Source organism: Pseudonaja textilis, chromosome 2 (genome assembly GCF_049901715.1).
Source record: "Pseudonaja textilis isolate UNSWEBS1 chromosome 2, rPseTex1.2, whole genome shotgun sequence".
Lineage (NCBI taxonomy): Eukaryota > Metazoa > Chordata > Lepidosauria > Squamata > Elapidae > Pseudonaja > Pseudonaja textilis.
In genome coordinates this window covers 147,621,073-147,641,701 of record NC_141991.1, presented here as the reverse complement: position 1 = coordinate 147,641,701, position 20,629 = coordinate 147,621,073, and the positions used below count along the sequence as shown (strand labels likewise).

The 20,629-nt window shown below is 41.4% G+C and overlaps 1 protein-coding gene across 5 annotated transcripts in view; it reads right to left on the bottom strand.

Annotated features, from left to right (window-relative positions):
* IQSEC2 (IQ motif and Sec7 domain ArfGEF 2) overlaps positions 1-20,629 on the bottom strand; it is a 156,491-nt gene that overhangs the window by 80,200 nt on the left and 55,662 nt on the right. For 2 of the 5 annotated variants that reach the window (XM_087925818.1, XM_087925819.1), the window contains exon 3: positions 9,862-9,957. The exons of 1 other annotated variant lie outside the window; for it this stretch is intronic. In XM_087925818.1, the coding sequence (XP_087781944.1) occupies positions 9,862-9,957 (96 nt within the window). Of the gene's footprint in view, positions 1-9,861; positions 9,958-14,406; positions 14,623-20,629 lie in introns of those variants that run through there. 2 more of the 5 variants (XM_087925820.1, XM_026711518.2) reach the window with 2 other exon arrangements.

Sequence of the window (20,629 nt, the reverse complement as noted above, 5' to 3'; positions counted from 1 at the left end):
CGTTTTCAAGGGAAAAAAACCAAGAAAGTCTATTTGCCTTTTGGAAAAAGCACTTTTGGGACAACCATGACCTGGATGATTGAGAATCTCCGCAGACCTTTAAAGAGGTCATTTTGCTCAACTATTTAGGTCAAAGATAAATTCATATATATCAGTCTGGTTTATTTGAAGTTGAAATGTATAGCTGAATGCACCTAGTGTTATCTACTTAGCCTTCCCAACCTGGGCCCTTCCAGAATTCCTATGAGTATGGGAATTCCAGGAGCCAAAGCCCCAGGATAGCTAGAGAACACTACAGTAGACTGAAGTAGATAAACTGAGGGCCGATACATTTTCCATCCTTGATTCCCCAGATCTTCCTAACCAAAGGTAGATATGAACCCTCCTGCAAGAAAGTATGTCATTTATCACTGATCTAAGGCCACATTCCAATTTCTGCTCTATGTCCCTTTAACATTATTTCACAAGGAAAATACAAGAAGGTTAGTTTTGTACAGAATTCCAGATTCCTCAACCCCTCCTTGATCTGGTTTGTCTAATCCCCTTAGCTGGAACACAGCTTTCCTGTGGCCTTCACACATATAATCTTGCATAGCCAATTCTACATTACAGAGTTTTCACTTTTATGTGTTTACAACTTGAGGGAGAAGTAGACATTTTCATCATACTGGATTACAAATCCAAACATATGTCCAACAAGATCTCTGTTTTGGTATCATCCCACATGCTTTCTCCTCCCTCCACTTTTCCACTCTTTCTTCCAGTTAATCCATAGGCTGCCTGAATAAGAATGCAGCAACCTATGTGTAATGTCAATGCAGGTGACTGTACAGATACAACAGTGGTGATGCACAATCCATGACATAAGAGCATACAGTCTCCATACTACACAGCCTGCAAAATCCTCTGAAGGTTTGGGATCCAGGATTCCTAGCTCACACCCAATCTGCGATGCTGGAGCCGTTTGCTTGATTAAGTGGAGAATTGTTGCCTCCACGTGCTTCCTGGGAGGTGGAGAATAAGTCCTAGGGCCCAAGGAAGGAAGGGTGCTGAAGGGTAAAAGTCCTGCAGGAAAGAGGCTGGTGTACTGTTTGGGCAGAGTCCCATAGGGAACAAGCAATTGAAGCTGCTTCCAGAGAGTTCCTTTTTGGTTGACTTCAGTGTTCTTTTGGGCAGCATCCTGAAAGCAAGGAAGGCTGACGACAGCAGCAAAAGGCAGGAAAAGTGCATGTAAGGAGACCCCTAAGGGCCAGTGCAAGATCTGCAGATAGGTGGGAAGGGAAAACGTTGTTGTTCAGAGACACACTTATCCTCCCATCCTCAACGGGGTGGGGATGGCAATAAAGCAAGAATGGAAGGGGTAAAATTTAAGGCTTATGCGTCTGCATAGAAACATATGTAAACTGATTAGAGCAAGAGACTAAAGGATATTAGCCAGAGTCTGTTCCAAAGACCAAGGACCATTCCATACATTATGTGGCAGTATAAACAGGTTTGCCACTCTGTGTAAACTCAGCACAGGGCTGCAACCCTTCCCAGATCTCTGATACATGTGCGTGTCCAATCAATGCATATCAGCCACCACAGAATTTGCTCTTTGCAATTTTAAATGCACACCAGAGAAACATAATGTGTGAAGGGTCCCAGGAAAGGCTGACAAAGCATGCAAGCAATGAAATAGAGATATACTCTAAAGGATGCGATGGTGAGTCAAGACTTGACTCTTTCACAAGTAAATTGGGAAACACTTCCTTGAGTATAAGTAGGGCCTTGAACTTGTTCTCTTTGTAAACAAGAAATTTCCAGCAATAGATTTAACAAAAAAAAATATTCATTAGGAAACTGATTAGCCTTTATCATGTCTTCAAAACTGAAAATAAGTAAAAGTCTATTCAAGATGTAGCTCCAGACTGATATGTCGAATGAAATTCTAACCAGGCTTGACTTGAATTTGGCCTTGCTACTAACTAGTTGTTTCCAAACCAGCCATAGTCCCTCAGGATAGGGAGCGTGGCTATGATTTATTATCCCATGAACCTACGGATTGGCTTGGAAATGCAATTCCTGAGAACATGTAGAGCACCCTTGCTTGCTATTGAGTCAATAAGGCCTCTCTCTTCACAAGTGGGTATGATAGACAGCTTTTTATCATGGCCTCAATCAACCCATTGCCCCTAAAGACAGCATTTTCTCCCATAAAATCTAAAGCTTCATTAGCTTGGGGTTTTTTTTCCCTGCTTGGCTGCCATTAGTGGAACACACTTGCAGCGTAATGTTTTTGAACTTAGGAAGTGGACATCAAGTGTAACTTCTGGAAGGGTTAAGCCCAGGCATGTATTTCTTTTCAAGCAAATCAAATCAAAAACAACTCATGAGAAAGGGCAGAAGCAAGCCTGAGCTAAAATAAGAGGCGAAAAGTCAAAGGTTAAAGTTGAATAGTGAAGGAAGGTAAGCATGAGGAGCAGGATTTTTGTCCAATAAAGAGGCTACCACATCTGGGCTATAAATGCAGGATGGCCACGAGACAGATGGAAAGAGATACAGAAAATTCTCTGTGTTGCCATCTCAGGGAAGTCTGGATTTTTGCAATCCAAGCATGCTAGCCTTAGTTTAATTTCAACATCATTTTTTGACTGGGAGCTCCTATAGTTGGATAGAACATAAGACAACTGTATAAATGTTTTAAATAAATAAATAAAATAAGCAGGCTTGTTGCCCCATTTATACTAGCGAGATTCCTATGCTTTTAACAAGCAGCCTGGTATGAAAACTTGGATTCATATACTGCACTAAGTCATGGCTTTTTAAACCATGGTCTTGGCTTAAGCAACATTTTTAAAAAAATACAATTTCATCATAGCTTTTCATTCTTAACATTCCAGAGCAGACAAGTGGCTATGTCAGCACAACTTGCTGTGCAATAAAATGTGCTTTTTCCACCAGAATGTTTGTGTTCATCCAACATGATAAGCCAAATCCAAACAAATCACTTTCTGTGTCAGTGCAGTGTATGAAAGCTTACATCAGAGCTTTTTTCATGACATGAAAACAAAGTGATAGGAAAGCAAAACATTGCCTGATTCAATTGTGCATCTGGGTATGAGACATCTACGAAGGAAAGAGTTGGGCCACTAAACAGTCAGCAAATTTAAGGATATAAACAATACAAAACGAACTATCTGTAAATGCCCAAAGGAGGAGAATGGAAAACTGTGTCTAAATAGCTCTAAGTTAAATGTTAAAACAAAAATGGGGCAGGAAATATGTGAAAATAGTCTTCAAATAAATAATCTTTGTTGCTTCTATTGGCCATCCTATGATTATCCGGTTAAGCAACAAGGGACATTTCATTTCATAGCTCTATGAGAAAGTAATTTTAAAAGGCTTATCTTAACTTTCTGCACAGAAAAGACAAGAACATAGCAAAAGGAGAGGGGGGGGGAAAGGATAGGGCGGAACACTGGCATCCCAAGAGCCAAAATTGTGGAGCAAGGCAAGAGACAGGAGCTGCCTAAGGCACGAGATGAGACCAACGCATAGGAGCAAAAGCTGGATGAAGACAACTGACTGATGTTCACTCTTGCTTGATCTATGCAGGAGGAGACAAGGGGTGTCTTTGGAACGGTCTCTGAGCCCAATCCCAGGGAGCCATAGGGGGTAAAGCTGGTGTGGTGAAGTTTCAGGGCCCAAGTTAGAACTGCAAGGCATGGAAGGGGATGGCTGTGCCCCCTCCAGGTTACCTAGAGGAGGGGCTGCTGCATTCAGAGGCAGGGCAACAAAACTGGTGGACGTCCTCAGCCTCGTCATCATCCCTAGAAAGTGGGGAAGGGACAGACAAACAGACAGAGATGGATTAACACCCTGAGGACACACCCGCCATGATAAGGAGAAGGGGCAAAATGGAGTGATGGTTGAAATGGAGATGGAAATGTAATGAAGCTCCAAGAAGGAACGGGGGGATGGGTGCAAGGGAACTTAACTTTTGACTTTTTAATGTCTTCTACACACAAACACTTTTGGCCAAACCATAATCCACAGAAACTCTTTTAGATCTTCATCATAGCAAATCTCCCCTAAAGCTATAAAAGCAGACAGGATTACATGCTCTGCTATACTTCTTCCTAGTTTCATCACCACTTTTCTCACTTTTGCTGCAAAGGAACTGGAAGTACTGTTTTGCTTGACTACAAAGAGGCTACTCAGACTAGAGTAGGAGGACCTGTAAAGATCTAATAGTGGAAGAAATTGGAATAGTTCTGTACCACCAAACTAAGGGTAAGATGGCAAGGAAAAACAGCCTTGCTCCAGTTCTGTTCCTCCAGCAACAGCTCAGACTTGCTGTTAAAGAGGTCAGCAGAGGAAGCTTTCCAAGCACAGAAATAAGCATTTAAAAAACAAACTGGTAGTAACTGAACATGTGCAGCCGTTAGCAGGCATCCTAGAATATGTGGCAATTTTAAACTAACAAGGTGTTAAACTGCCAAACCTGTTGCCTATAAATCTACCCAGTCCCTTGTGGTATATAAAGTTCCTCCCTCTTTATCTTCATCCTGCAAAAATGAACAGGAATTCAAAACACAGCTGCTAGTGAAGCAAAAAGGAAAATAGGACTGGGGAGAAACCCATTTCCTAATTTAGCAATACAGATCCAAGTTACCACTTGGGTATTTTATTCTACAATATAACACACTATTACTTTGCCCAATACATCCGAGTTTGCGTTCTTCTTCTTCTTTTATTTCTTTTTTTGTATTCATCTTTTAACTATTAACACAATGGAAACATAACACCTTATTTATGTGCCAGATTATTACTTCAGCTAGCACTGTAGTCTCCCATCCACCTTCTGTTCACAAGAGCATAGACAGTAAAACACTCAATAGGATTATTTCTGAATTTCTGTGAACCTTTTTCTTTTTTGCCTGTATAAAATAGCAGCAATTTTGCTGCAGTTCTTGTAGCCTGTGGGTTTATCCACTTTCACTTGAGATTATTGCACTTCTAGACAGAAGTCCTTAGGATTTTATCTTTAAATGTGCCTTCAATTATCTGCATTATCTGAGTTTTATCACATTTGTATTAGTTTTACTCCATTTTGTATGCAGTCCTGAGTCTCTATTGTGCAAAGGAAACTAAAGATACACTGACATTATTTACTTTTTGGGGATGTCAAGGAAGATACCACTCAGTGGGAATGGAAGGATCTGGCTCAGCACCTGTTACATAATCTTGTCCAATCAATTTCAAAAATATTAACAGAATCATATGGCCCTCAGTTCTCTCATAACATAACGGCCACTTTCATTTCTCCTCTTCTATTTTTGGCCAAAACTATAGAAATGTTTGCAAATGCCAACAGATCTTGCTTGGTACGTGTGTAATTGGATAAATCCAAATGCGTTCCCATGTTGTGACTGTGCTATACAGGACTGGGTTCAAAAAAAAGAAGACTAGAAATAGCTGTGCGTGGAAGATGGTATGAAATAGAAGATTTAGCTACATAACTGTGTACAGCCAATCACTAAGGGACATTACACAGTCTTGTCCTGCCCCTTTATTGTAATTCTTTGAAAGTTGTCAATGACTAACTTCAGCATTTCTCAACCTTGCCAATTTTAAGTCAGGATCCTGGCAGGGGAATTTCTGGGAGCTGATGTCCACCTGTCTTGAAGTTGCCAAGGCTTAGAAACACGGGCCTACAGAATTCATATTGGAACCCACTAGCTCAGGGGTGTCAAACTCAATTTCATCGAGGGCCGCATCAGGGTTGTGTTTGACCTTGGGGGCTGGGTGGGCGTGGCCAGGGTGAGCATGGCCAGTTCAACATCACTCGTTTCGGGGGCGCCTGTGATGGCCCGAGTGCTCTGCCAGCGAAAACAGAGCTCAGGAGGCTGCAACGGCCTTCTACAACCCTCTGCCAGCTAAAACGGAGCTTGGGAGGCCCACATGCATTTTCGCTGAGCTCCATTTTCGCTGGCAGAGGGTTGCAGAAGGCTGGTCCTCTAGAGGTAAGTATAAAAAGTACATATTTATTGTCTTGAAGAGCTACTCCTTCAAATAATGCCTCCTTTTCACTCACTTCAAGAAATCTGTCTGTCTCCCTCAAATTTTACACAGATTCTATACAGATATTCAGGATGCCATACATATATTACACAGACATTACACAGCCTGCATACAGATATTTGCTACTCACCACTTTTCTCTTCTTAGGAAAAGAATGCCTGGTTACTAATTGATAAAGGACAGATATGGTTTTGGTTTTAGAGAAAAAGTATTAAACACTTGCCCACCTTAAGGTGAAAAGAGAATTAAAAACATTAAGGGTGCTTCACAAGAAATACTTATTCATAAGAATGAGGGTCCTTAAACCCTTGTTTAATTAGGATTAGAGAATCATTTGGGCTGTCTTTTTGGCACATGACACTACTGTCATCCTCATTTATCATCTTCAGGAGGAAGCCCAGAGCACTTGTCCCGATAGCTTTCCTACAGATGCTCAAAATTTATTTCCTTTCTGCTGCCTTTAATGGCCTCCTTATAAGCATCATCTCCAATGATTTTCAGTGACTCTCCTCCAGGGCTTCAGATAAAAAGGGGCCTTTTCACTGCTGCTCTCTGAAGCCCTCTTTCTTAACTGGAATCTTTAGGAACTCAACTCGCTCGTTTCTTCATTTTTTTGCACCTTTTGTTTTGGTAGGCCTTTCCTCTGAATTGATAAAATTCAGATAGTCACTAAAACGACAGCATAAGTAGATGCTTCTGTATTGCTTTGCTGCCACCTGGATCGGGTAGGCTGCCATTTGTTCCCCTCTGGGAAACTGCACTTGTGAAAGGGCAATCTGTTCCTCTCTAGAACTGCCTTGTGACCCAAAAGAAAGGAAGGAATGTACTCCTATATAAAAAAAATGAGCTCCACATTTGAAAATGCAGCTAAGCTAAGTGCTTTTTTAAAACGGTCAAGCATTGTTTGGGGAAACAGAAAGAACAGTACAATTGCCCTTTGCTCAAAGAAATTCCAGTATGTTTCTCTCTCTTTTCACATAAGGGTATATAGATGCACACATACAAATAGGCTTTTTTTTTGGAGTGGGGGAGGAAGTAGCAAAAGGATTGACTTTTCCAAGCCACGCTGTCATATATATGGAACATGAGCTATGAGCAGGGCATTTACAGAAAAAAAAAAAGAGTAATTCTATAAGAGTAGTTAGAAAGGCTTCCACTGAAATTATGCAACCTGTTGCTGATCATTTGTGCCATGTGCTATTCCTTCCCCGGTTATGTTTCACTATAGAATAACATTCTGTAGAGATTCTCACTATAGGACACAAAGGCTACATTGCAATGAATATATTTGAACATAGGGTTTGTTGATATGTAGGCTACTCAGAACCTGTGAGAATTGCGTAATAGAGGTAGTCCTCTTTTAGTGACTATTGGCAGTAAGAATGGTGATGAAAAACTAACTTTACAACTAATTCTTCCATTTGTGATATTTTGCAAGGAAAGCTGAAATAAGACCATAAGTAAATAAATAAGCATGCAATCAAGCACAGGAACAGTTTGACTCGGTGACTGCTTCGCGTAACAACCAAGTTGTCAGTCCCAGCTGGGGTTGCTAAACAAGGACAACTGATACGGAAGCCTCAATCAATCGATGTATGTGTAAATAGTGAAGCAGTCAGTAGGATAGTTTGCAGGATAGATAGAGGTGTGTAAGACAAGGCCTACTAACCTAAACACAGCCTACCAGCCAGGGGTGGTATTCTACCAGTTTGGCCTGCTTCTACCAAGCCGGTAGCGGCGATGAGCAGCAGAGATCGAACCAGTTCTCCCCAACGCTCTGTGTTGGGCTCACCCGCCCGCCCGGGCTACCATACTAACCTTTATGTCCCACTTTTGAAGCACAGCTGCTTTGCGCGGCACAGCAATTGCCACGCGGCAGCTGCTGAAGCATCAGGGAGAGTGCAGGATTTCAGGAGGTAACTCAAAACACCTCTGCGCCTGTGCAAAGTGTGTGTTTGGCGCGCACGCAAAGTGTGTGTGCACGTGCGTGAAGCGCGCCCACCAAGCCACACCCACCGAACCGGTGGTAAAAATATTTGAAACACACCACTGCTACCAGCTACATCTTGCAATCTGCCATGCGTTCAGCAACCTCTTCTTTACCTCTCTCAGACAGCTAGAAACTGACTCTCTTTCATGCCTTTGGTGGGCTCTTCTTTATAACTAGAACCTGCAGGAACTCTGAACTCTGATGGGTCACTCATCATGGGAATGCATTCTATCACAATCAGTCATGCATGCTACATTCCTGGGCCATTTGAGATACTCATTTTCTAGTACACATGTTATTTCTAGTTAGGCTCCTTATTTTTAATAGCCATATAACTAATAGAAAACATGTTGGAAATTTTAAAAAAAATCTGCAATCAGAAAAACTGAATAGTCATGAAGGTGTGATTCATAGGTACCAAAACCTTAAGGCTCTTGAAAGACTCACTTTTCTTTATTTATTATGGCATTAGTCTTTGCAGGTTGGAGTCCAGCTTATTAAACACATTTAGTAAGTTAGAGTCCAAGAACATTCCAGGAATAATATTCTAAACATTTAATAAATATTCTAAAAAGTTAGAAAATATTCCAAGAATTTGATGAAATGAGATCTGATCCAAAGCTCATTTCATAGTAAACAGGCTAGTGTCATAAAAAAAGCTATGCCAGCTGTACAAACAAACTTAAGAAGTAATGGTCATCTCTCTAAAGAGATTATGGCATAGAAAAGTAGGAATAAGTTTTACCTATACACATAAATGCACACATATAAGCACACTTGAAGGCCAAGAAAAGGAGAAAAAATAATCAAAATTAGCAACGCCTCCATGCTGAAATTCAGTGTCAAAATGCACTTTTCGATACACAGATATTCTTGTCATGCAATGATCCATCAATCATGCTGCCACAGTTCCTATCTGAGACACTTGATGTACATTCTTACAAGCCTCACAAGCCTCCTATGTTCATATCCACAATTTCTGCCTGAACCACTGAACAGAAAAATCACAGGAACTCAGAAACTTACACTAAAATGATTTTTTTTGGCCTAGCCTAGGCAGAAGGGGGGAGAGTGGGGAGGACGAAGTAGCTGTTGATGTATGTAATGTAATTGAAACCAACATATGGGCAGCAGGAATTGGGGAAGAGTGAGCTGTGACAGGGGTTAGGTATAAAAATGTTGTGATCATGGAGAAAATGAAATCCAGAATTCCCTTATGCTGGCAAAAAAGCCTCTGTTCATCAAGCTGGCATCAGGAATTGGCATCTGCCAAGGGAATGCCCATAGCAGAGCCCTATCTCTATAGCTCCAGTTACTGTTACTGCCTGTCTTGAAAGAATAAACAGCAGCTCCGCCATATTTTGCCCTTCCCCTTTGGAAGGTTCATGGATTGGGCCAAAAAAAACAGGAGCGAGAAAATAGACAGCAATAGTGGAAAAATAGGAAAGAAGGCAACTTTCTAAAAATATCCCATCTAGGACCCACCTAAATGTGGATTAGCTGAGGTCCCTACCCAAAGCTGTCACAGAACTCCAGAATCCTGGTGGCCATGGAATTCTGGAATCCTGACCTGGGCTTTTCAGTGCTGTTAAGTCTCCTTCCCTCCTTGGGCTGCAGGCTGTGAATGATGGAAATAGTAGATCAACACATCTCTTCTGCAAGGTGGCGTTTTCCGCTCCACCCCAGCACTGCCTCAAATAACCTTCTAAGGGATGCTGGATTTGTGGATCAGGTGGCATGTCAAGATATGACAATGGCGTTGAGTGAGGACGTGGGTGGGTGGTTGGGGATTCTCAGTGGCTTACCTGCAGCCTGTGTGCCTGGCAGGGGAAGCTAGTTGCGAGTGGAGAAGCGACTGAGCAGAGCAGCAGTACTGGTGCAGAGTGGGACACGTGGACGACCTACAGAAGTCAGTAGAGACGGAACAACAGAGAGAGACAGGAAAAGAGAAAGAGAAAGAGGGTCGGATGGAAGGAGGGGAAATAAAGGGAGGAGTTGATATATATGAAGATAGATGAAAGGTGCGTGCCGAAATGGAGAGGAAGAAAGAGGGGGAAGGAAAAGAGAAGAAAAAACACAAAGTCAAGGAAAAGAAGGACAGCACTGAACAAACAGAAGAAGAAAAAAACATAGCAACGCCCCCAAGCCAAACAGAGAGACTCAGCCACACACTGGGCCAGGGAAGGAAGGAAAAGAGGAAGAAAGGAAGAAAAAAAGAGAGAAAACAGACAGCGGCAATTCCCAGGGACAAGGATGTGAGGCCAAAAAAGCCACAGGAGCTAGGAACACAAAAGGCATTACTAGGGCAGCCCAGACCAGCACAGAATCATTGGGGCGGCCCAATCTGAGTTGAACAAGAAAGCATTAGGGACCAAGGACATGAAGAGGCCGAAAAGTGAGCCACCGGCTGAGAGACAACCTAAAACATGGGCCACTTTCAAGAAGTGAGCTACTCATTCCATAGGAAAAGTCAAGAAATCAGGTAAGAAGTACCAGAGGTTGGATGTCCTTTAAAAAAAAACACCACCAGAATATGAGGAGGGACCCTTGGGTGACAAGGTGACCTAGAGCAGGGGTCTCCAACCTTGGCAACTTTAAGTCTGGGGTACTTAAAGCTTTGCTGGCTGGGGAATTCTGGGAGTTGAAGTCCCTCAGATTTAACAAGGTTGGAGACCCCTGACCTTGAGGTCCTTTGTCAGCCTCCTACACAAATTGACCAAGAAGTTAGGAAAAAAACAGCATAATCTGCCACATAATCTTCTAGCCCCTCCCTGTGATTCTGCCTCCCCAGTTCAGCCAATGACTATCTGAACCATAATACCCTCCCTCCTTCCCAGAAAGGTACAGGATGCTTCTTACTTTGAAGGTTCAAGATGGGAACAAGGACTGAGGCATCCAATGGAAGGGGGAAAGGAAAGCAAATACATGCAGCTAAAGACTCAGGGTTTACTCTCATGGCTATACAAGGTTAAAAGAAAGGCCTGCTGTGAAAAGAAAGCCAAAGAAGAGGGAAACCAGCAACTTTTGGACTAATCCCAAACAATACCACACCCCTGCAAGTCAAGAAAAATACACTAGGGAGGATTACAGTCTAGCCCCACCCAGGCCCCAGGAAGACAGAGAGTGAGGAAGACCACGCCACAAAAATCTTAGGACTTTCTCAGCCATGTACAGTGAAATAACCAGCATGAGGAAAGGAGAAAACAATGACTTCAGGACCATAAATTTGCAAATCCTCGACCCACCCACCAATAAGGAAGCCAGTTTGGGGGAGGGGGAGCAGAGGGGCAAAAAAAAAGAGAGAGATTAAGGTAAGCCCCATCAAAGGCTTTGCATTCCAGCTGCCAAAGACACAGAAAGCTTCTTCTGCTGTACTTTTCACAGGGATTTAATCGGGGCTTAGGTCCAGAGAACCTATTTTTAACTATAAAACTTGAGTGGGTGTGTGTATCCACCTATTTATTAAGATCAAGTACTGTTTTTTTTCAATCTCAATCAGCTTGCAGTCCCCGGTGCCAAATAAACAAGCAAACAAATCAATCTTAAAGTGGGTGAGATGGGGAGGGGGTAAATTCCAGATGGGAACGGCACTCATTTGCTATGGCTTTCATATTCAATTATGGAACACAGAATGAAAAGGGATGCAAACGGCAAAAGCAGTGACAGGAGAGATCCCATGCCCAGTGCAGCTTTATTTCCTTCCATATAAGGACTGGCTTGTTTTCACTGCTGTGGGGAAATCTCATTTGGTACAATCGAGTCTACCCCACCCTCAGCACCATTGAGCATATATAGGCCCCTGCCTTCCCCCATAGTAAGTATTGGGTCATTGCAAAAAGGGGGGGAAAGGTGCCATGGCCATGTGCAGAATGACACCACCAAGCAAACCTTAACAGTTCTGGGTACATTCCATAACAGGAGGCAAAGCTGGCAGGTGGGATGCGTGTACCAAACCCCCCTCTTTAAAGGACACATAGGTGAAAAGTAATACTTTTCCAGATGGGTTGAAGGCTGGGATATCTATGCTGTCCCAACTGCCATCAGGCTACAAGTCCCGTTATTTCTGATTGTGTGTGTGTGTGTGTGTGTGTGTGTGTGTGTGTGTGTGTGTGTGTAAAAAATTCCCTTCTCACCCCTGTGGGCGGCTTTTGTCTTCCTCAGTCCCAGATCCTCCACCAAAGGGTTTGAGAGTTCTGTGCATTCTTAGCTGTTCGCAGCACTGCACTCTTCTGGAGAGAAAACTCTGACATTGTTCCTGGGATCTATTGTAGGTCATTCTCCCAGCTGAGGCGTCCCAGTCCTATGACTGGGATTATTTTGGCCTCTACTTCCTCTCTAGTTCTTCCGCCCTGGTATTTCTCCAACTTTTTATACTCCTTCTGCCTGATGTTATTGACACTTGGCACTGCTACATCTATCACCACCTTATCTATGATCATGACGTCTGGTTGATTGAGTAGTATCTGCAAGTCCATCTGGGTCTGGAAGTCCTACAGGATCTTAGCCTATTTATTCTCCATGACCTTCTATGGAATCTCCTATCTCAGGGGTGTCAAACTCAAGGCTCGGGGGCCGGATTTGGCCCACTGGGTGCTTAGATCTGGCCCGTGGGGCTGACCTGGAAACACTAAAGGACTGGCCCGCAGTGCCTCTGCCAGTGAAAACGGAGCTAGCTCGTTTTTGCTAGCAAAGGGTTACAGGAGGCCATCGCAGCCGAAAATGGAGCTCAGGAGCCTGTTTTTGCTGGCAGAGTGCTCGGGCCATCACAGGTGCCCCCAAACACGAGTGATATCGAGCTGGCCACACCCACCCTGCCCCACCAAGGTCACACACAACCCTGATGCAGCTCTCAATGAAATCAAGTTCGACACCCCTGTCCTAGCTGGTTTGGGAAAATCTTCTAGACCATACCCTGTGCAGATGTTCCTGTATTCAAAGCCAGCTTCTTGGTTGTTCAGAGTATGCCATTCCTACCTGCATCTTACACCCTGTCATTACTGGTTGAACTGTCTCAGAGGTCTCTCTGCATAGTTTGCACTTTGGGCCTTATATAATGTGGTAGAGCCCTGTTTCTATGGATCTGGCACTTAGCACCTGTGCTGCTATGATCCGTGCTTGATCATTATCGCAGTCCCTAATTCTCATTCCCAAGAGCAGCTGAGCAGATGCTGCTAGTTGAAGCCAGGTCTCCAAAACATTTTTTTACAGCATAGCCCTTTGTATGTGACCAAAATATAGGAGCATCCTACATTCCAGCTGATTCTTTTTCTTTCTCTTCCCCCAGTTCAACCCACTTTTTGCTATACTTCATTGTTACTTAAAATATTCTCAAATGGCTCTCTCTCCATTTCTTTTTCCTTCTGACCTCAGACCCCTCTTCCTTTCTACTGCAGGCTCTGCAGAGTACAGAGCTGTAAACTTGTTTGGCTTCCATATTATAACAATGTGCATACATCACTGAATTCACTAAGAAAAATGTTTTGCTGATGCAATTCATAAAGTGCAGCATGAGAGGGCAAGAATGGGGAAATGAATATTGGGACAGCTCAGTATGGAAATACGGCTCTTAAAGAGATAAAGAGTAAGATAAAATATATTTCAATCACACCATTAGAGCCATAATGTCCTCTTGAAAGATGTGACCTGAAACCTAAGAATAATAATAGAATCATTGAAAACAGCCTTCACTGCCAATATTTTATGCCCCTTTCCTTATTCTGTAGAGAGCCATATAGTCCTTTCCCTATATCCATTTGCTCTAACAAGCCTGGGTTATTCAGAAAATCTGACATTTCTTCCAATCTCACATTCCTCCATTTCCTCCACTCCCAGCTTTTCCCCACAAAGGAAATATTTCTTGCAGGCCCAGAAAAGAAGAAACGGATTGGCGACTTCCTTGCAGCCATGTTTCACCTTTCCTCCCACCAAGCCTAGATGACAGCTAACAACTGGCAGCTCTGTTTCTGAGTCTCTGTAATCCCTTTATGCATTCCTCAAAAGATTATGAAACAAGAGAGCAAGTTTCTGACTAGTTCAGCATTAACTACCGCGTGTTGGCTGAGCACATCCACTCATTTTAAGGGGGAAAATACACCTTCCCAACTGGATCTGACCAAAGTCCCTCTCTAACATAGGACAGGAACCCAGCCTTCAACAGGCGCCAGCAAACACACATCGGCAATTGGCCACTGCTTTGCCAATGGCTCCTCCCCACCTTTTGATAGAGGGCTCTTCCTGATTGGCAATGCTGTACTCTGTGACATGCCCCTGATCGATCGGCTACTGCCTTCAAGTTGCTTATATCCCACTGTGTCCATCTCTACCAGGAAAAATAGTAAGGAATCACTCACGGGTCAGACTCCATAACTTTTCTGTGGTCTCCTTCTGTACTTCTTTGTACGTATCTTCTTCCTGCAAACGTCTTCCTTTTCACCCTTGCCCCACCCACTTCTTCAAGCGCAAGGGGGATCCAAGGAGTCAAGAAAAGTGGCTCAGGTCATCCCTCTTTGAAGGATGCAAGGCACAGAAACATGCAGGGCGTAACTCTCTTCTCTTCTCTCTCACCCCATCAGCTGATTACTGTAGACAGAAGTAGAGGGCTGGGACAAAAGGACCAGGCAGGGAGTACCTCTGAATTAACATGTTAAATGCTGGCTTTTTTCTGCCTAAGCGTTTTGAGACAAGCTACGAACCTGAGGAGAGGAAGGAGTCTTCCTTGCTTGAGAAGGAAGACTAGTATCTTGCTTCTTCTCTTTAAATAACTTTAAAATAGCATTAAATGATTTGAGAAAGGGGCTTTTCAACATATGTATGCACAGCAATGTCAATAGAAAGCACAGAAAAATTGGTAACATGCAAAAGCCAGTGGAAAATAAGTAGCAATTAAATAAAAAGGAGGAAAAGAAAGAAAATAAAATGACACAGAAAGAGAAATATGGGCATGGAAACTCGTTCCATCATTCTCCACCCGAATTAGAGTGAAGCTTAATGAAATATAATATATCCTTCATTAATTAAACAATCCAAAGCTCAGTACTTTCCCTAGCCTATAGCTATTCTTCCTATAGATGTATAGCACATGCAAAAAATACACTTAAATGACCATGTGCATATGGGTATGCTTACAGTTACCATTTCTATTTCAGTAATAAATTTACCCCCAAATGAATATTCTGCCATTTTTGAGACAGCGTAAGATCTACAAATGCAATTGAATCTAGATATTCCCTACTCCAAAGCCTAGAATCATCAACTGATTTTTAAGAAAGTGGTGTGCAAAAAATAGCAGGTAATTTCCTATTTGTTTATTTATTTCCCACCTTTTTATTATTTCAATAAATAACAAAGCGACCAACATACCTAATACTTTTTCCTCCTCCTGTTTTCCCACAACAACAACCTTGTGGGTAAATTGAGCTAAAAGAAAGTGACTGGCTCGAAGTCACCCAGCTGGCTTTTATGGCTAAGACAAGACTAGAACTCACAGTATCCAGGTTCTAGAGTGGTACCTTAAATGGCAGTGCATAAAATGATATCAAACTTAGCAGTTCTTAAAGGTACCAGATCCAAGAGAGGTTAACAAGTTGGTAATTCTTCTTTGGCTCACTGTATTCTATAATTTAGTGGGTCTTTACATACAAAAAACAGACTACCAAAGCAAAGAAATGTAGAAAATTCTGACTCTCTGCTGCCACCTATTGCTTTTCCAGATTTTGGCAGCCCAAATGTATCAACTGTAGGACAGATTTTGCCTGCTAGTCAATGCAGCATGGCCATCCCCAGCCAAATGCCATCTGTGGAGGCCTACAAATAACAGGTTTTTCTGAAGATCAGTAGACTATGAAAGGCTGATATAGTTGTTATTTACCTCCAGAGAAAGCAGGCTGGTTATAAGTTAGTTTCTAATGTGTATTAGCTTAAATTTTAATTTAATTAATTTAATTTAATGAATAATAACAATTTTCTCATACTGTATCAACTTGCAAAGGTGCTTCTTGGTTTGCAAGAAAAAGGAAATGCTTTGAGAATCATTTTTTAAATTCTTTTGACAGTCTGTAACAGATCACACACACCATGAACCCAAGCATAAAATGATTTTTCTTCACTAGAGGCTATTAGAGGACAGAGGGAAAAAGGAAATGAAGATGTTCTTGGAATTTCATATTTGTTAACTCCAATACGAACTGATCAACTATCATAGATCAGAATCTAGTTATTGCTGCTGGTTGCATTTTCCTAGAGGTTATAATAATGCTCACAGAATGTTCCCTTCTCTACAATCACTAGCATATTTATGAAATAATGGAGGGAATGGGGGGGAAACCCTCTGAATTTGTTGAATACTGATGTTTATCATTCAATGCAACTTGCCCGTTAGGATTTGGATGGATGGATGGGATGGATGAGAGCTTTTGATCTCTACCCTTTCCCAGTTTGATATCTAGTAAATGGATCAGGACTATAGCACACCTGAAATTTTGGGCTACTTATGGTAGTCCAACACTATCTGGAGACATCAAGTGGAGGAAAACTGTTGTAAAATCTATCCCAAACAACAGATAAAACAAGAACACCATGCTAAAATTTTAAGAAGGCAGTGACATCAAGTTCTTTTACAGCACAGGCGTCATAAAACAAATCTGCACATTAAATTTGCTTGAGTCAGTTCAAGGTTTGTGTCCCTTGAAAAAAGCCCTTCTTTTGAGGAGTGTTTTCTAGAGGGCAGCTTTCATTGTACAGAATACCCCAACACTGAAATGCTTTGAACCCCATTAACCCTGAATTTCTTTTCTACTCTTAATGTAAACAGTGAGAACCTCCAGCCAAACATTAAGAGCAAACTTGAAAGGCGTGCTCCATCTTTTGAACACAAGATGTTTGGGGCTCAGTTCTTTTTAGGACAGTGTCATTACTCACACTTGAGGGATTCATCTCCACTGCTGTTCTGTCGCACTGAATGGGCACATCTCCCATTCAGACACAGTAAAACTGAAGCTCTTACTCTTTTTTCCACAATTCTTCCTGTCTCGGAGCAATAATAAAAAAGAACTAAGCTAACCTCCCTTTATTACAGCTGATGATTCTGGTTTCCTAGCTACGGTACAAAATAAAGCTTTTCCCCCAAGGGAAGTCAAAGATAAATGCAACCTCCTTGCTACAAAACAAAACCTGTTCACGTGAAGTATCCAGACCAACTTGGTTCCAGATATTCCAAGAAACAGAGACCAAGCTGAGTTTGCTTAGAAGTACCTGGTCATGTTGGCCAGCATTTGGAGCGTGCTGTGTGCAAGAGGATCAGCTGACCCTCTTTGGTTTATTAAAGCTGTAATTTTTTAAAAAATGGGAGATTTTAAATTGTGGCCAGAGTGGACAGGATGGAGAGGACACACTAGTTACAAGAAGCCATCTTCAGCGGTTCCAGCATCTTGTCGAATTGTCTAGAAGAAAAGGCTGCTTAGAAAACGATTAAAAACCAATTCAATGTAATAACAGTGTATGAACATGTTTTGCTTTACATTACATGCAATTTTTAGTATGAATAAACCTCAGTATTCAGATTTACTCTATCGAATCCTCTAAGTTATTTATTGCAGATTTCTGGGTCTTTTTTTCCTGCACTGTTTTCTTCCAGGAGTTCAGTAAACGTGTCTTCCATACTCTTTTAGCTCAGGGATGCATAGCAAAGCTTGTGTAATGGTTATGCTGATTTCTTGTATATTTGTATCTCAACTGTATATATGTGTGTTGTTTTTATGGCTTTATGTTTTAATGGGTTTCTTTTTACGTTGTTAACCGCCCAGAGTCATGAATTTGAGATGGACAGGCTTATAAATTGAATAAATGAATGAAAAAAATAAATAATCTTACATCAACCCTCTTCTTGTCCTCATATTTGGATGAGATCAGAAATGAAAGTTAAGGACGCAGCAGAATTTGGATAATAACTGCAGTTAAGGCATTCCACCTTAATTACAGTGTAAACACAGCCAAGAAGCACTCAATTGCCGCTCCCTCATGTATAATTCTATCAGTCCATCCTTCTCACTTGTGACCAATGAAGAGTCACAAGTTGGCATTTCTAGAAATCTGCTTTTCCTATTTCTCAGGTACTGCTGCCCTCTGGTGACAGAGCAACATTACTGCTTAGAAAAAGGCATGAGAAATAAATCTAATTTTGTAAAATTAGAAGAGGGAGAAAAAATAAAATCAGGTCTAATATTCAGGCAGAAAGTGCTAGTGTAGCTTAGATGCATTTCTGCAGCTTTGTAGGGATATAATTAGTTGCCCAAAGTTGTCTGGAGCAGTATTCAAACTGAATAAAAATTACAATGGATGCATTCATTTCCCCCCTCTTCTCCACGTACAAAATAGATTATATTCAAAGTAATTACAATAAATATGCATCTAAAACAAGTTCACATTTGTATATAGTAAATCATGCTAACCATATATCTATTACGTCTTAAAATGTTTTGATATAACCAAATGGCTACAACTAAATACTACGCAATATCATTTTCCTTCTGGAAGTTTCTTCGGGATATACTATACTTCCTATGATTTGTCATAGTTACAGTTTGTCTTAGTTTCAGTTTCAAGACATTCTTTAGCGTATATTTGTTAAATAACTGGAGTGGGAAGAGTATATACAAAGTTAGGAAAAATTAGCAAATTACCTAATTAATGTTGCTTGGTAAGTAAATTGCCAAGATGAAAATTAAATCTATATCTATATCTATAAAAGCGAAATACCACTCACACATCATCACAAAATCTCCAGAACCGTAAAGCCTACAAACTTGAAATTTGGCATGCATGTTCCTCTTGGCTTCTAGGTGCTCACTAAGAAAGGATTTTTCAAAATGACCTTCTGAGCATTAGTATTTTGTTATTAACATGCTCTGATGCTAAGGAGTTCTTATCCCCCCCCACACACCTGAAAAGAAATCTGTTCCAAATGCAAAACACTGGCAGAAGTGAAGAGTTTCAGTTTCAGTTTCCCAGCACTGAGCAGCTTTAATACAGAACGGATACTTGAGCTAAGCCACGCCCAGGCTCCTTGCTGTCTCATTCTTGCTCACACAGCAAATACTGTTTCAATTTCCAAACAGCCCTCAACTCATTCACACACTGACAGGACGCTAGCCAGATGAATACTGATGGATGCTGGTAGACAGAATTTTTTTCCCCTTATTTTCCTACCCAAAAACTAAGCCCGACCACATAGTTTCGTAGCGAAGCACGGGTATCGAGCTAGCTAGGGATAGTGTTTACTTACAGTACAATATGTTGTGCATATAGCGGAACATATTTACCATACCTCCTAAATTACTCCCATCCTCTAAATCATCTTTTCTCCGATCTAGTAAGTTTGAATCACACTTATATTTTATTTAGCATTCATCTTGGCACTGATCAGCATTAAAATAGCTAAATTACAGCAAGTATCTGTGACCAGAAGAGATGGATAAGTTTCCCCTGTGGTCATTTATTTGTGAACACAAGCAGAACTAGTGGAGATATAGATAGATTTTGCATTAAATCAAAGTTAACTTAATAATGGCTTATTGAATAAGCTACAATGGCTGAGTTTACACATAATGCCAAGCCACAAATACAGTAATGTCTTAAACTCTCTTTCTCAGCCCAACCTACCTCACGGGTAATTGTTACAGAGACAGAAAAATATTAGGTATATTCATTGTCTTGAATTATAAATACTCAAAAAGGTGGGATAAAAATCTAACAACAATATGAAAACCGATCTTTCTGCAGTATCTTAGGAATCTCTATTCATAGGCAAGTCTCATATTCAGCAAAACCTGATCGGACTCAAGTTCATTTAAATCAATACATTTCAGTTGCCTGATTCTGATTCTATATTTACATTACAGACCTGAGCATGTTTACTTTCTTGAAGAAACCATAACTAACATAACATAATATAGGAGAAGAGCAGGCAGAGCAGGGAATGAAGTTAAGCATGTCATCATCTTAGAATCATTATGTTGTCAAGGAGATCCAAATCCAATCCGTCTTGAATTCCATTGACCCTTATCTGGCACCAATTTAGTACTGAACTTTAGTTGATTAGACTCATATATATAGGAATAAATCCTTGAACTTCAACTTAATGTATGGTCTTGATCCATTGCACCTAACCTTCGCACCTAGATTGTATAATATTCTAAGCCAGTGATGGTGAACCCATGACACGCGTCAAAAGTGACACACCACAATGTTTTGGGTGATATATCAATATTCACCCACACCCGTCAACTATTCTCAAAATAGGCTGTAGAGGCCATGTGGGATGTATTCTCATGCAGCTTCCAGACCCTCCAGAAATCACAGAAAAGGGACACTCTCACACAGCCTCTGGAGCCTCTAAAAATTGTGTGAGAATACAGTGTGCTTTTGCACAGTTTTCGGACTGTAGAGGCTACAGAAGAGCATTCTCTTAAGCTGCCTCAAGAACGAAGGCCTCAGGTAGATCGCAGGGCATTGTCTACAGAAAGAGAATATTGCCTCAAGGTAAGTGGCACACAGCAGAACCTGGAAATCACACACGAT